General features: G+C 44.2%; 2 protein-coding genes across 4 annotated transcripts in view; one reads left to right on the forward strand and one right to left on the reverse strand.

The window, feature by feature from the left end:
• The window catches only part of LOC124140326 (ubiquitin carboxyl-terminal hydrolase 47-like), a 63345-nt gene extending 55260 nt beyond the window's left edge, over positions 1-8085 (forward strand). For 2 of the 3 annotated variants that reach the window (XM_048383717.1, XM_048383718.1), the window contains one exon: positions 17-8085. In XM_048383717.1, the coding sequence (XP_048239674.1) occupies positions 17-134 (118 nt within the window). In that variant the 3' untranslated portion in view covers positions 135-8085. The remainder of the gene's footprint in view (positions 1-16) is intronic. The other variant, XR_007218286.1, reaches the window with a different exon arrangement.
• A 2482-nt stretch (positions 8086-10567) lies between these two features.
• The window catches only part of LOC124140327, a 30097-nt gene continuing 25219 nt past the window's right edge, over positions 10568-15445 (reverse strand). Inside the window, exons 16-20 of the mRNA XM_048383719.1 lie at positions 14916-15060; positions 14095-14228; positions 13197-13353; positions 12954-13100; positions 10568-12193 (exon numbers count right to left, since the gene is read on the reverse strand). Of these exons, the coding sequence (XP_048239676.1) occupies positions 11768-12193; positions 12954-13100; positions 13197-13353; positions 14095-14228; positions 14916-15060 (1009 nt within the window). The 3' untranslated portion in view covers positions 10568-11767. The remainder of the gene's footprint in view (positions 12194-12953; positions 13101-13196; positions 13354-14094; positions 14229-14915; positions 15061-15445) is intronic.

Genomic DNA, 15445 nt, shown 5'->3' on the forward strand with positions numbered 1-15445 from the left:
GTTTGTTCTTTTATAGAATATCTCGCTCCAGTCAAAGGCTGACTTACTCACCTCGTAAAGAGAAAGCTCTGAAGATCTACACAGGAGAAGATAACCCTCCTTCCAGCAGCAAGTCCTCGCCAGATCTTGACTGATTGTGTCCCCTTGATTCTCAGTAATAGTTCCTATAATCGACCGTTTGTGCCCTCCGTGTGTGTGGATGTTAGGTCTCCCTGTGGAACGTCCTTGTTATACCTGTAAACCAACAAACTCCAGGCTTCAGAGGGTTCTGTCATCTTCACAATGATGGCATTTTTATGTAGTTATATGATTCAACCAAAAGTATGATGGCATCACAATATTGAATTAGCTGTCATAGAGTTCATTCAGCAAGTGTGAAGTTTCCCCAAGTTGTTCATTTGGAGATTTTAATGATGTTGATGAATTGTATTGCTGACCCCCACAGTTCAACTTATGACCTTGAGAATTTTCTGCTGCAGTGCCCTTCATGGAGGCATAAGTATCTATCAAGTCTGAAGTTCTTTTTATTTGTCCTTTCAAACATGAAATCATTTGTGTCTTGGCTGTATTTCGCTATATGTTGCTTACGAGGGGGTTGGTTCTGAAGTTGATGAGCCAGCATCAGGCCAAATGCCCAATACACTGATGTAATAATACACTAATGTAAGGACAGGCATCATGGTATGCAAGTCCACAGTGAAGCATCATCTGATGGCTGTGCTGAAACAGGAGGCAGGCCATGATGTGTGCTTACAGATGCCGTCTGTTTAAATGTTGATAGAAACATTGCAACAAGTTATCTCATAAGTAGTGGAGTACCAATAACACTTGTGGAGGATCATTTCAAGGATGGCTGACAGTCCTCGGGGAAGACAAAGGATCATCAGAGTCATTCTTCTTAGCCAGTTCTGAAGTGAAACCAGGCACGTGGGGAGAAGTCTGCTAGCTATGTTGTCAGTCAGCAAATTGTCAGGGAAGTGGTATATCTACTGTGGCTGCCTTCTTGTCCAGATGTGAGGTGAGAAGTCTTCTGCTTTTGTTGTCAGATAGTAAGTTGTCAAGGAAATGGTATACCTACAGTCTGACTTCTTGTCCAGATGTGAGGTAAAGCCAGGCACTTTGTTGAGAAATCTTCTGTCCGTGTTGTCAGGGAAGCAGTATAAGTCTTCAGACTGATTCTATGTAGCCAAGCACTCTGTGGAGAAGTCTTCTGCCCATATTGTCAAGGAAGAAGTACAAGTCTTTAGACAGATTCTATGTTGCCAAGCACTGATTCTGGTGTTGCCAAGTGTTTTGTGGAGAAATCTTCTGCACATATTGTCGAGGAAGCAGTATAAGTCTTCAGACTGATTCTGGTGTTGCCAAGTGCTTTGTGGAGAAGTATTCTGCCCTATTGTCAATCAATAAGTTGTCAGGGTATCAGTATGAGTATTGAGGCTGACTTGTGGGGTAAAGCCAGGTACTAGGTGAAGAAGTCCTCCGTATTTGTCGTCAGGGAAGTAGTATAAATGTGTGGGACTGGTCGAGATGTGTGGTGATTGAAGCCGGAGAAGTCTTCCCATGTGTTGTCTGTCAGCAGTTGTCAGGGAAGCAGTGTATCTGCCGATGTCTGAACACATGTGATAGATGGGCTTGTTGGTGACTTGGGCTCTGAAGGAACACGTTTAAGTCAAACAGTTGGAAGGATGCAAAGTATAACAAGATATTTTTACAATGCTGTCATCATCACAGTGTATCGAAGCTTGCGGAAGATACACACACGAAGCACTGCTGCTAACACTGGGATAGTATTGTTCAGTGGGGTTTGGTAGTACCTTCCCGGACCCACCTGCACAAAGAGATCGTAGCACTAAGACTATTGTGATGCATATACTTTAAAATAGACTTACAATAGTTGTGTTCCAGGACCACTTTGTGTATGCAGACCCTGGACATGACTGAATATAGTATGGCTATACTTTTACAACAAATACTGATGTTGCTGCATCCTCAGCAGCAGCAACAACTACAACCACTGCTACTGCTTCTACAGCAACTGTTACTGCTACCATGACAGCGATGATGTCCACACACACAGGGTCAAGGCCAGGGCTCCGCCCTGAAGGTGGCAGCACATGCGAGTGTAGCTGGCCGTCTCTGCCCTGGTGCAACTATCCCGATCTCATGTGTGTCCTAGCTAGGTCTAGACATGTCTCTTGTTAATGTCCTTCTTATATCCATAATCATTATGATAAGCTGTGATGATGATGATGATGATGATGATGATGATGAGTTAGACTGGAGAGGGAAGTCATTGTCTTATAACAAATGATATACATAATTCATACCAATGATCTGGTTGATTGTGATTTTGCATCTAACCCTTATAATGGTAGCATCTGGGAGGTGTTATATAAGTCTTGGTACAAAAGTTCATCAAGTGATAACTACTGTTCTTTGTCAAATTAGTTCTGAGATGATCTACTAAACTAAATAGTGTTAACAGCTGGATTCATTACAACATACCGTATTCGACCCAATAAGCGCCCATGTCCCAATAAGCGCCTCCCCCTTCTGTCTTTATTTTAAGCGCCCTGGGCGCTTATTGGGTCGAATTCGGTAAGCATTTTCCTTTGTGCATTGCTGCTGAGGCAGTGTGAAACGGTAATCTCCGTGTTTACATCACTATGTATTATTAATCAAGTTGTCCCTGTGTTTGCTCAATACTTAACTTCTACTTATTAACCATCAGAAACCTGATTGCTTCATGCAGACTCCATAAACATTCACTCATTCTGGGGCTTCACACTTTGTTTGTATTTAGAATAAAAATGGTTAAATTTTAAGAAAGTGAACTTGTGGAAATATGAGGATAGGGAATCCCAGTCCAGCCGTAAGCTTGATGGAATCCAGGTGGTATGTGATACGTGTCCTCTATGTACAGATGATGTGTGTGACCTTTGTACTCCAGGATGGGGAAACAGGCTTCCGAGACTCACAGCCTGCGCATGTCTCTGTGGGTCTCCGACTGTGTACACCAGGACTCACAGCCTGTGCATGTCTCTGTGGGTCTCCGACTGTGTACACCAGGACTCACAGCCTGTGCATGTCTCTGTGGGTCTCCGACTGTACACCAGGACTCACAGCCTGTGCATGTCTCTTTGGGTCTCCAACTGTGTACACCAGGACTCACAGCCTGTGCAGGTCTCTGTGGGTCTCCAACTGTACACCAGGACTCACAGCCTGTGCAGGTCTCTGTGGGTCTCCGACTGTGTACACCAGGACTCACAGCCTGTGCATGTCTCTACGGGTCTCCGACTGTGTACACCAGGACTCACAGCCTGTGCATGTCTCTGTGGGTCTCCGACTGTACACCAGGACTCACAGCCTGTGCAGGTCTCTGTGGGTCTCCGACTGTGTACACCAGGACTCACAGCCTGTGCAGGTCTCTGTGGATCTCCGACTGTGTACACCAGGACTCACAGCCTGTGCATGTCTCTGTGGGTCTCCGACTGTGTACACCAGGACTGACAGCCTGTGCATGTCTCTACGGGTCTCCGACTGTGTACACCAGGACTCACAGCCTGTGCATGTCTCTGTTGGTCTCCAACTGTACACCAGGACTCACAGCCTGTGCATGTCTCTCGGGTCTCCGACTGTGTACACCAGGACTCACAGCCTGTGCATGTCTCTACGGGTCTCCGACTGTGTACACCAGGACTCACAGCCTGTGCATGTCTCTGTGGGTCTCCGACTGTAGACCAGGACTCACAGCCTGTGCAGGTCTCTGTGGGTCTCCGACTGTGTACACCAGGACTCACAGCCTGTGCAGGTCTCTGTGGGTCTCCGACTGTAGACCAGGACTCACAGCCTGTGCACGTCTCGGTGGGTCTCTGACTGTGTACACCAGGACTCACAGCCTGTGCATGTCTCTACGGGTCTCCGACTGTGTACACCAGGACTCACAGCCTGTGCATGTCTCTGTGGGTCTCCGACTGTGTACACCAGGACTCACAGCCTGTGCATGTCTCTACGGGTCTCCGACTGTGTACACCAGGACTCACAGCCTGTGCAGGTCTCTGTGGGTCTCCGACTGTAGACCAGGACTCACAGCCTGTGCACGTCTCGGTGGGTCTCTGACTGTGTACACCAGGACTCACAGCCTGTGCATGTCTCTACGGGTCTCCGACTGTGTACACCAGGACTCACAGCCTGTGCATGTCTCTGTGGGTCTCCGACTGTGTACACCAGGACTCACAGCCTGTGCATGTCTCTACGGGTCTCCGACTGTGTACACCAGGACTCACAGCCTGTGCAGGTCTCTGTGGGTCTCCGACTGTGTCCTGGACACCAACTGGTTCAAGGGTTAAAAATTCCATGTTGATTAAATCAAATAATTTTTGAGTGATTTGTGTGTTTGGATTTATGTATGTACATACTGAAATATAACCACGGAGTCTGACTTCAGGTATTGATATTTGATATTGATGCTGTAGTGTTATGTTCTGAAGGAACTTTTTGTCTTTGGAAACAAACAAGCAGTATTTTGATCCAGGTAAAGAAATGTGTTGATTTCCTGAAGAGAATTGTTTCAATGAACACCCACTATTTTATGTTGTTTAGTTAAAAAAAAATTTCAGCCACTATATAAGGCCACACTCATTCATTTCATATTAAGGTCAAATTAAGGAGGTTACAGATAAGGTCAAGGCCAGATGCAGGTTTGATCTTGTTGTACAGACAGAACCTTTGCGAAAATAAGAAATTTATTTAAATGAAGATGATGTGTTTGATTGAAACTATACTTTATTTTTCACGTTTTTGTTTTTAGTTTTGTTAAGACTCTTACCAAATTCGCCGTATAAAGACCCTGACCAACTTCTAGACCAATCTGTAGATAATCTTTATACGCCCCCTACAAAAACCAGAACTTTACAGGATAGTTCTTATTTTCATGAGTGTATTACAGATTTATTTACAGAAAACAGCAGGGGTGTGTCCTGTATATATTTGCCTTGTAACTATTATCAAAAATGTTTTAGCATCGATGTTTGAACTTAGTTCTAAACCACCTGAAATCAGATTTAACATGAGTATGGTTTCAATAACACCCTCTTTGTTAACTTACAGTGAGTATGGTTTGGTATGTTTTTGGCATTTTGACCAAGGAAATCTTTAAAACAAGAAAATATATTGATCTGGCCTAAAAAGGAAGTTTTGAAATGAAACAGTCCCCTGAAGAAGTAATTTCTCACCACAGACCCAGACTGCATCTGTCCTTCCAACCATTGCCTATTGATGGCGGTGTTTATGGAGAGGAGCGTCCTCCGTATTATGCTCCGCTGTTTATGCCAGGGATGTACATGATGGTGGATCTTGCTTCAGACAGAAATTTGTCTCATTCATGAAATCATCAACTAAATCTTTAAAAGAATGTTTTAGACCAAGTAGTAATTTCAGTAATCAAGTTGTCTTTTGTTTTGGAGTTTTTTAAGTGATTGGAATTTGTAAAATGTTTCTGATATGGATGCCTGTATACATATGCTGACACTGTTGGACACTGATGTTTCACTTTGACAAGTTTTGTATGGAACACAATAATGCTAGAACACTACACTGTCAGTTGCGTGGGTTTGTGTGCACCGACATCAAACAGGGCTTTCAGCAAAGGGACATAACTGCTGATGTTTTGATAATCCTAGTCTGAAACAAGCTTGACCACAATTTCAGTGCATTTTACCTGTTTTTGTGAAAAGAGTATCCTGTAGTGTAAAATACCATTGTTTATGCTTGAGATAAATTACGTTATGTCAACAAGAGTGCTATACCAAGTAAGTAGTCATGGTTGCAATATGTTTCTGATATCATGCTGTAATATCCATCAGGCTTGCCCTGATGTCACCCATGTTGTAGACACTGCATAGTGAGCTTGTCAATCATACATTTCCCATCTTCCCGAGGCAAGAGAGTTAACTGACTATAAAAGTCCAGTTTCCACCCTTCCGAACTAGGCTGGTATTATGGAGTTACATTTTGGCTGGACTAACGAGTCTTTGCATAGTCCAATCAAAATCGCGCACCGAAATAAAAATCCGGTTCGTAAACTGTCGTGCAGATTTCGGTCGATTGCAGGATTTGCAAAGCATGTGCACCGCCAACTCGTTGTCAGCAGATATTTTCCAAATCTTTTCATGTTTTTAATCAAGGTGCACATGTGATTTGATGCATTTCGCGATGTAAGACCCGTTTTATCACAATATAGATCTTGATTATCGATCAGATTGTCCTGACTGGGTGCCACCATTTTGTGTGAAGCAAACGCAAGTGATGGAATCTGATTGGTCCATAGGAGAGGCTTAAAAGGGACATAACTGGTAATAGCCACTGCTGGCGTTACGATCGAAACCCAGTAATTCCAGCCTAGTTCGGCAAGGGTGGAAACTGGACTTTTGAAGTCAGTTAACTCTCTTGCCTCGGGAAGATGTACATTTCCTGTGTTTGAGGTAGTTTGTAAATACACTACAAAGATGTGAAGTTTATTTTGTTGAAGACCCTGAAGTTGTTATTTTGTTGCTAAGATTTATAAGACTGTACATATGCCTGTGTACCAGCCACTGTTACTCCGTGTTGAAATAAGTGCTAAGATGTACATGTAGAGCTGCCTCGTGTGACTCGGCTGCTTGAAAACAAAACTAGTTAGCTGACAGTTGTCTATGGTGGGTGTCAGTCATTCACTCCCCTCACACCAATGTTGTCTGATGGACATACAGATTAACAACAGAGTATGATGACAGTGTATGAAAGTGTTTGTACAAGAGATCCGAGCTAGACTGACCGCTAAGGCTGTATTTATGAATTCCACTGTATCAATGGTGTCACTGGTGAATGTTGCAGGACAGGCATACATGATGCATGAAGGGTTAATTTTGTAAATGTTGCACAAAGTCTGGTGGCCCAGTTTTGTAGTTTGCCTACCCAGGGTGGATGATTGATAGTGGCATGTCCCCAACCCAGGGTGGATGATTGATATTGACATGTCCCCCACCATGGGTGGATGATTGATGTTGACATGCCCCCCACCTAAGGTAGATGATTGATATTGACATGCCCCCCACCTAAGGTGGATGATTGATAGTGGAGCTCCCTTCCCACCCAGGGTGGATGATTGATAGTGGAGCTCCCTTCCCACCCAGGGTGGATGATTGATAGTGGAGCTCCCTTCCCACCCAGGGTGGATGATTGACAGTGAAGCTCCCTTCCCACCCAGGGTGGATGATTGACAGTGGCATGTTCGCCACCAGAGTTGACAATTGACAGTGGCATGCCCTCCACCTCGGGTGGATGATTGATAGTGGCACTGCCACCCACCCAAGGTGGATTGATTGTAGGATGCCCTCCTCCCAGGGTGGATGATTGACAGTGGAGTTCCCTCATCACCCAGGCGGGTGACTGATAGTGGCATGCCCTCCATCCAGGGTGGATGATTGATAGTGGCATGCCCTCCTCCCAGGGTGGATGATTGATAGTGGAGTTCCCTTCCCACCCAGAGTTGACAATTGATAGTGGCATGCCCTCCTCCCAGGGTAGATGATTGATAGTGGCATGCCCTCCTCCCAGGGTGGATGATTGATAGTGGCATGCCCTCCTCCCAGGGTGGATGATTGATAGTGGAGTTCCCTTCCCACCCAGAGTTGACAATTGATAGTGGCATGCCCTCCTCCCAGGCGGGTGACTGATAGTGGCATGCCCTCCTCCCAGGGTGGATGATTGATAGTGGAGTTCCCATCCCACCCAGGGTGGATGATTGATAGTGGCATGCCCTCCTCCCACGCGGGTGACTGATAGTGGCATGCCCTCCTCCCAGGGTGGATGATTGATAGTGGAGTTCCCATCCCACCCAGGGTGGATGATTGATAGTGGCATGTTCCCCACCAAGAGTTGACAATTGATCGTGGCATGCCCTCCACCCAGGGTGGATGACTGATAGATTGTATAAACTTTCATGTAATGTATATAGCCACAGTTGCCCTGCAGTCACCATCACCATCAGGCGCAGGGCATAGAAACTGTCTTGTTTATACAAGCCAATAAAAATATTTGTGAAAATAGTGTTGTCACCTTATGTCCATCCACATCTCTCAGCAGCATCAAGAGTTACAACCTTGGTATTATCCAGACCAGGCAATCCAGTGACTGATATTATGGGCAAGATCCATGTTGTCAGGTATGATATTACGCTATCAACAAGACATAAAATCTTACAAGATCCATCAGGGGGCACGGGTGGCCCAGTCGTCTAAGGTGCCGTGATTCGCAGTGCAGAGTTGCGCCCCTTGGGAACGCCAGAAACCTATGATTGTGGGTTTGAATCCCGGTTCGCCCCAATTATGTTTCTAGGTTTGTCAGCACCATATCCATGCTCGTGGGTTTCACCAAAGTGGTAAACGTCTTAGACCTGTATCACTTCGGGCTTTCCTCCCACATTAAGCTGACACCGCGATATAACCAGAAAGCTGTTAAAAGCGGCGTTAAACCCAACTCACTACCAGATCCATTGAGTTGCCCCTTATGACCAGCTCAGGATGCTGGGGTCATGAATCACCAGTCTGCAGTGACAAAGACTGAACATGTGGAAACCATCATTACGTGTAGCTACTTCTCGGACTGAAACAAATTGTTTTGTTTGTTTATTGTTTAAAATCCACACTCAGCCATATTCCACCAATAAGATGGAGATCTGTAAATAATCAAGTCCGGACCAGACAATCTAGTGATTGATAGCATGAGCACTGATCCATGCAATCAGGATACGATGACATGCATCAACCAAGTCAGCGAGCCTGACCACCTGATCCCGTTAGTCGCCTCTTACGACATGCATAGTTCCTTTTACGGCAAGCATGGTTGCTGATGACATATTCTTCTAACCTGGATGTTCACAGGTCAAGACACACATTGTGCTGGAATTAAGAACAAACACAAACCTCCGAGACACAGTTTTATTTGAGTGAGACTTTGGTAGTAATTGATGCGGGATGCAGAACAGCAGTCAATCAGTCAGGATGATCACAGAGTAATTGTCATGGGGGCTGCTCTGTGGTCCCCAGTATGAAGGCAATTATAAATTCCCTCCCCATCAACACCACCCCACCACCCCACCACCCTCCCATCCTCATTCGGCATATTTGGTTTACAAATCTGCTTCTCATAAAGACATATCAACTTCAATGTGCAGTAGTGACCGTATATAATTACAAAGATTAGGCTTAAAAAAAATAATAGTCTTAGTTCCCAGGCAGCGCCCTCATCATCAAAGCCAGCCACATTGTTCGTTTTTATTTCCGTTTGTAAAACAAACAAAAATTCCTTGAATATTCCATGTCTCATTCCAACTCATTGTATGCGTGTATTATACACACACTGGTAGTCCAACGGTAGTCAAATACTGTGTTCCTGTATTTCACTCATCAAAGAATACATTTATGTAGGGAGGCCCTTTCCGAGCTTGATTGTACACAACTGTTTATTTGGTTACATACTAGTTTGAACAACAACAAAAAAACACCGCCTGCCCTCACTTTATTTTCAAAAGCCATTGCCTGAGAACCAATTCTTTTATTTTTTTAATCCCTATGATGGTACTGGATACAGTGAGTGGTATTTACAAACAGGTGGACCATGGCAGCCATCTTTGTGTAGTGAGATTTGATGACAACACCTCAGAAGATGCTGGTGATCATGTGAGTGAGTGAAAATGGTTTTATGCTGCTTTTAGCCACATCAAGCTGTAGGGACAACAAGAATGGGTTTACACATTGATCTGAATGGGGAATAAAACCCAGGTCTTGCAGCAACGTCACAGCTGGAGGGACAACAAGAATGGGTTTACACATTGATCTTAATGGGGAATAAAACCCAGGCCTTGCAGCCACATCACAGCTGTAGGGGCAACAAGAATGGGTTTACACATTGATCTTAATGGGGAATAAAACCCAGGCCTTGCAGCCACATCACAGCTGTAGGGGCAACAAGAATGGGTTTACACATTGATCTTAATGGGGAATAAAACCCAGGCTTTGCAGCCACATCACAGCTGTAGGGGCAACAAGAATGGGTTTACACATTGATCTGAATGGGGAATAAAATCCAGGTCTTGTTGCATCTTCAATATCGCCCCTGGGTTAACAAAGCGTAAATTTTGATCAGACATGATTGTCACAGTGAAAATGTAGTTTGCTCGGCCCAGTTCTGCATGCATCATCCTATTTCATTACACAGTAATTGACACTATAACAGTACACATGCAGTTTGACGTGCATTGTGATGTTGGTCACGATCTCTGTGCAGGTTGCTGATAATCCAGAGTCATGAGGCACATTAGATTTTGCCTTCTGCAAAGTTGGGGCAGTTAAGCATGTATCATTGTGTGACATACCGGTAATTAACAAGCTGTGAGGATGTTTGTTTATTAGAGACTTCTGTTATTTCTTCTGGTTGTCCTTCGTAATTTTCCTTGCATGACCTCTCTGATCTGTGAGATACTGAGCTCTATTCAAGGGAAGAAGCATGGGTTTTTCAATGTTAAGGGTGATTTGTATGGCACATGCATACATGTTGGCACTCTGTAGGTCAACTATACATCAAGAAACATTCCTAACACTGGCAACAGATTAGATTTTTAATAAATAACATGATTTTATGAAGATTGGCCGGCAGACAGTTGAGAGATCGCATTCAATAATAAGACCAAGGTCCCCGACAAGGAGTGTGTTAGATCATCTACCCAACCACACCAGGGAACAGAATCTTCCTGTGACAAAAGATTGCATGACATTTCCAACCATGACATTTTCACTTATCTTTATTGTCAACAGGACAAAATCTTGCCCCACTTCTGTGAGGAGTTACACCCACCTGGACCCCGTTCCACATAGCGATCTTAGCGCTACGACTGTCGTAAATCTATGTTCAAGTATGGGAGTTACGATCATCTTAGTGATATGATTGCCTTGTGGAACGGGCCCTGGCTTATTGTGATCATGTTGCAGCATGAATGTCAACATAATTAAATCTACTGGGTAAAGGTCATTTATTATGGCTTCTTTTTTATTATTTTCACTTCAGTTCCTGTGTTATTGCATATTCATCACACTTAATAAGGATTGACCAAATAAATGGTACTAAGAACATGAATTAATGAGCCAAACTAATAATTCCAATACTTCAGCATAACTTCAAGATAGACATTGACATATGAAGTTTGAACATCATGGCATTGTTCTTTGGATCTTACAGGATAAAGATGTTGATATGGAATGTGACTAGATTGAAGTGGTACAAGATTGCAGCATGATTAAAAGTCAAAATATGCACCAAACTGTTATTTCGTACACTTTATAATAAATAAGGATTGCGCAAAATAAATTTCGCGTTGAACATAAATCAACGAGCCAGGGTGATAATTTCAATGATAATGTGATAATCAGTTAGGATTTCTAAAAAATCCTGCATTTATTAAACAGATTCATAAAAGCCCTACAATGGACGGATTGGCAGAGGACTGATAGATGCCTTCAGGTGATACAGGCGGAATTTTGTTTGAAGATGACATGCAAAGTTTTGTCACAGCCCTGATGTGGTCCACTACCATCCGCTCTCACACACAGAGTAAACAGTCAAAACATTTACAGGTGAAAATATACACATGTAATAAAGAGCTACAAAAGGTAACATTCTTAAAAGATATGTAACGAAACATCTTCGCTCCTTTCCCAGAACATCCTGCGTGTCAGCTGGTCTGATACTGCATCGCATAGGGCACCATTGGGAGCTTATACACCATCATCCATATGGCCGACATCAGCCCGTACGTGGCTACGGTCCAGATGGTGTAAGTGGTCCCTACTAAGTACATGAAGCCATTCAATGGCATGGCGAAAACGACCATGTTCTCCGAGATGATTTCGTTCTTCCAGAGAACTCCCCACAGCACTATGTACACTGGGATTGTGGAAATGAGGAGGAGTATTTCCGAGCACCCCCACAAGATGTTGACGACATCCCCCTGCCACAAACTGCTTCTGTAGATGGAGGCGAGGATGAGGACTGCTATGGAGGAGAGGATTGTGGGAGTTCTGTGGTTGTGGTCTCGCAGACTGAGGAGGAACTGAAAGTCTCGTTGTAGGCAGAAGAATATAAGCGAGGCGCCGCAGCACTGAAAACATACATTGGAACAGGACGTAGGAACAATGAAGCAAATTTTGTAGCTGGGGTACTTTGGAACGTGACAAATCAGAAAAGTAGTATTGGAAGACCGTCTAATTGAAAGTAGATACATGTTCGTATTTCATTTCCTTATTTTATTCCTGTCATCTTCAGTGGGCCCTTACTCACCCACATATCATGAGGAAAACTCTCAGAGGGCCCCCTACTCACACACATATCATAAGGAAAACCCACAGAGGGCCCCTACTTACCCACATATCATGAAGAAAACCCTCAGTGGGCCCCTACTCACCCACATATCATGAAGAAAACCCTCAGAGGGCCCCTACTCACCCACATATCATGAAGAAAACCCTCAGAGGGCCCCTACTCACACACATATCATGAAGAAAACCCTCAGAGGGCCTCTACTTACCCACATATCATGAGGAAGACCTTCAGATGGCCCCTACTCACCCACATATCATGAAGAAAACCCTCAGAGGGCCCCTACTCACCCACATATCATGAAGAAAACCCTCTGAGGGCCCCTACTCACCCACATATCATGAACATGAAGAAAACCCTCAGAGGGCCCCTACTCACCCACATATCATGAAGAAAACCCTCAGAGGGCCTCTACTCACCCACATATCATGAAGAAAACCCTCAGAGGGCCTCTACTCACCCACATATCATGAAGAAAACCCTCAGAGGGCCCCTACTCACCCACATATCATGAAGAAAACCCTCAGAGGGCCCCTACTCACCCACATATCATGAAGAAAACCCTCAGAGGGCCCCTGCAGACAGAGCAGAAGGAAGGCGGCGACAGTGACCACGTTGCTCACCAGGGGAAGCAGTGGCTTCTCCTTGGTATCCTTTGTGTGCGTCGCCACTGGGATAAAGTCTGGACCCTGCAACAAACTCCCCTCACTCAGTATCTACAGAACACATCATTACATCATCCATGTGTTTCAATAATGATGTGCACATCCTTTGTAATTACTTACCTGCTTCGTGACCAGCAGCTTCATCAGAATACTGAGACTCACTGTTGTTCCCATCATGCCTTTCAACACAGGAAGTGAAGAGGTTGTGACCTTGGTTTGTAAGAGAGCAAGGTCAAGGCCAAGAAGTAAAGCCATGGCGACAGCAGACAGAATACAGCTGGGGGAGAAACAGAAAAACATGAGTTTTAATGTTTCATATCACTAAATATGGGTGAAATTTAGGGCTGGGACGGGTAACTCGGGTACCCGGGTCGGGTGGGTACTGAGTAGGACCCGGGTACCCACAGGACTACCCTGATCCGTGGTTAGTCACGTGATATATTGTTTAATGACAAATATTATCTGGAACTCTATGTCACTAATGTTCGCATTTCATTCTGACTGGGCACCCATTCCTTCCGATTTTTCATATGGTTGAATAAAGATATACCTTAATTCAACTTCAGTGTATGAATGACCAGATTGTACTAAAAACGTTTTGCCAGGGCTAAGCTAAAGATGTTCCTAATCGGACATTTTGAGACCTACAGTGGGTACCCGGGTAGGATCGGGTAATTGGGAGGTGGGTACCCAGGTAGTAAATTTGGACTCGTCCCAGCCCAAGTGAAATTGTTTGCAAAAATTTATAATTTTTTATCTAGACCTGTTTGTTTGTTTGTTTGTTGTTTGCTGCACGCAGCAATATTCCAGATATATGACAGCAGCTTGTAAATATTTAAGTCAGACAATCTTGTGGTGATATTGTGTGCAAGGATCCACATTGAGGTACGATGACATGCAATGAACGAAGTTACCGAGCCAGACTGCCCAATCCATTTGGTCGCCTCTTACAACCAGCATAGGTTGCTGGGGACCTGTTCTAACCTTGAGGTATTTTGGAATTATGAATGACACTGACCTGCCCATGACAGTGTTATCTGTTTGCTGGACAATAGTATCTGCCTTGCTGTAGAGGATGAGTACGGTGACGATGGAGGCAGACAGGACCAGGTAGAGCGGGACGTGCACGGCAGACGGAATGTCCCCATACAGCTGGAACACACAAAACAGTAGGCTTGGTTGGTTGGTTTCTTGTTTTACACCGCACTCAGCAATATTCCAGCTATGTGACGGCGGTCTGTAAATAATTGAGTCTGGACCAGACAATCCAGTGATTAATATCATGAGCATCGATCCACGCAATTGGGATCGATAACATGCATCAACCAATTCAGCAAGCCTGACCACCCGATCCCGTTAGTCGCCTTTTACGAAAAGCATAGTCGCCTTTTATGGCAAGCATGAGTTGCTGAAGACCTACTTTTCCCCGGATCTTCACGGGTCACAAAACAGTAGGCAGCCATGTCTCATACACAATACATACTATACAATTAGCAGATAAAACGATCACTGGAATTATTCTCATGTTTAATTCTTAACAAAACTAAACTCATAAAGTCATGAAAGTTAATATTTGTGATAAATACAATACGGTCAGAGAGAAAAGGAGAGACAATTTATAGTGAGTGCGTATTGTTTTATGTCCCTTTTAGCAATATTCCAGCAATATCACAGCGGGGAACACCAGAAATGGCTTCATATACTGTACCCAAGTGGGAATCAAACCCAGGTTTTCAGTGTGACAAGCGAACGCCTTACCCACTAGGCTACCCCACCGCTCAATAATTTATACACCTGAGCAAGCAGTGTCATACTTGGATGACATATAATGAATCTCACCATGAACACAGTTCTGACGCTGGGCGACATGCCAGTGATGACAGCAATGATGACTGCTTGTCTGACAGTCACCCCACAGCTGGTTGTGAGGATCACCATGACAACCAGGATATTAACAATCTCGCTCCACTGGAACAGTGCATACCTGCAGGAGGAAGTAAAACTGGGGTCATCTGAGTGCGGGGGGACAGTCCTCACATGATATCAGTGTTCAGCATCAGAGAGAGGAAGCATAATTCTGTCTACTCATGCGAGCTATACTAATCATGACAGATTAACTATAGCAACATGAAAGAATTACCTTTCCTTCAGTAGTATATATATGCTAGACATTTGCCAGACATTTGCATTTCATGTTAAAGTATTCGACGTAATAAGCGCCCTGCTCTAATAAGCGCCCACGGCGATATTTACTAATATATTTGCTGGTGAACAATCCCAATTAGCACCCCTTCCGATTGAGCAAAGTACAAAAGACTTATTTATTCTCGTATAATACACAATTAAATTCTGGGAAAATATATCCGTCG

The sequence above is a fragment of the Haliotis rufescens genome, unplaced genomic scaffold, assembly GCF_023055435.1.
Source record: "Haliotis rufescens isolate VD_foot unplaced genomic scaffold, xgHalRufe1.0.p SCAF_5, whole genome shotgun sequence".
NCBI lineage: Eukaryota > Metazoa > Mollusca > Gastropoda > Lepetellida > Haliotidae > Haliotis > Haliotis rufescens.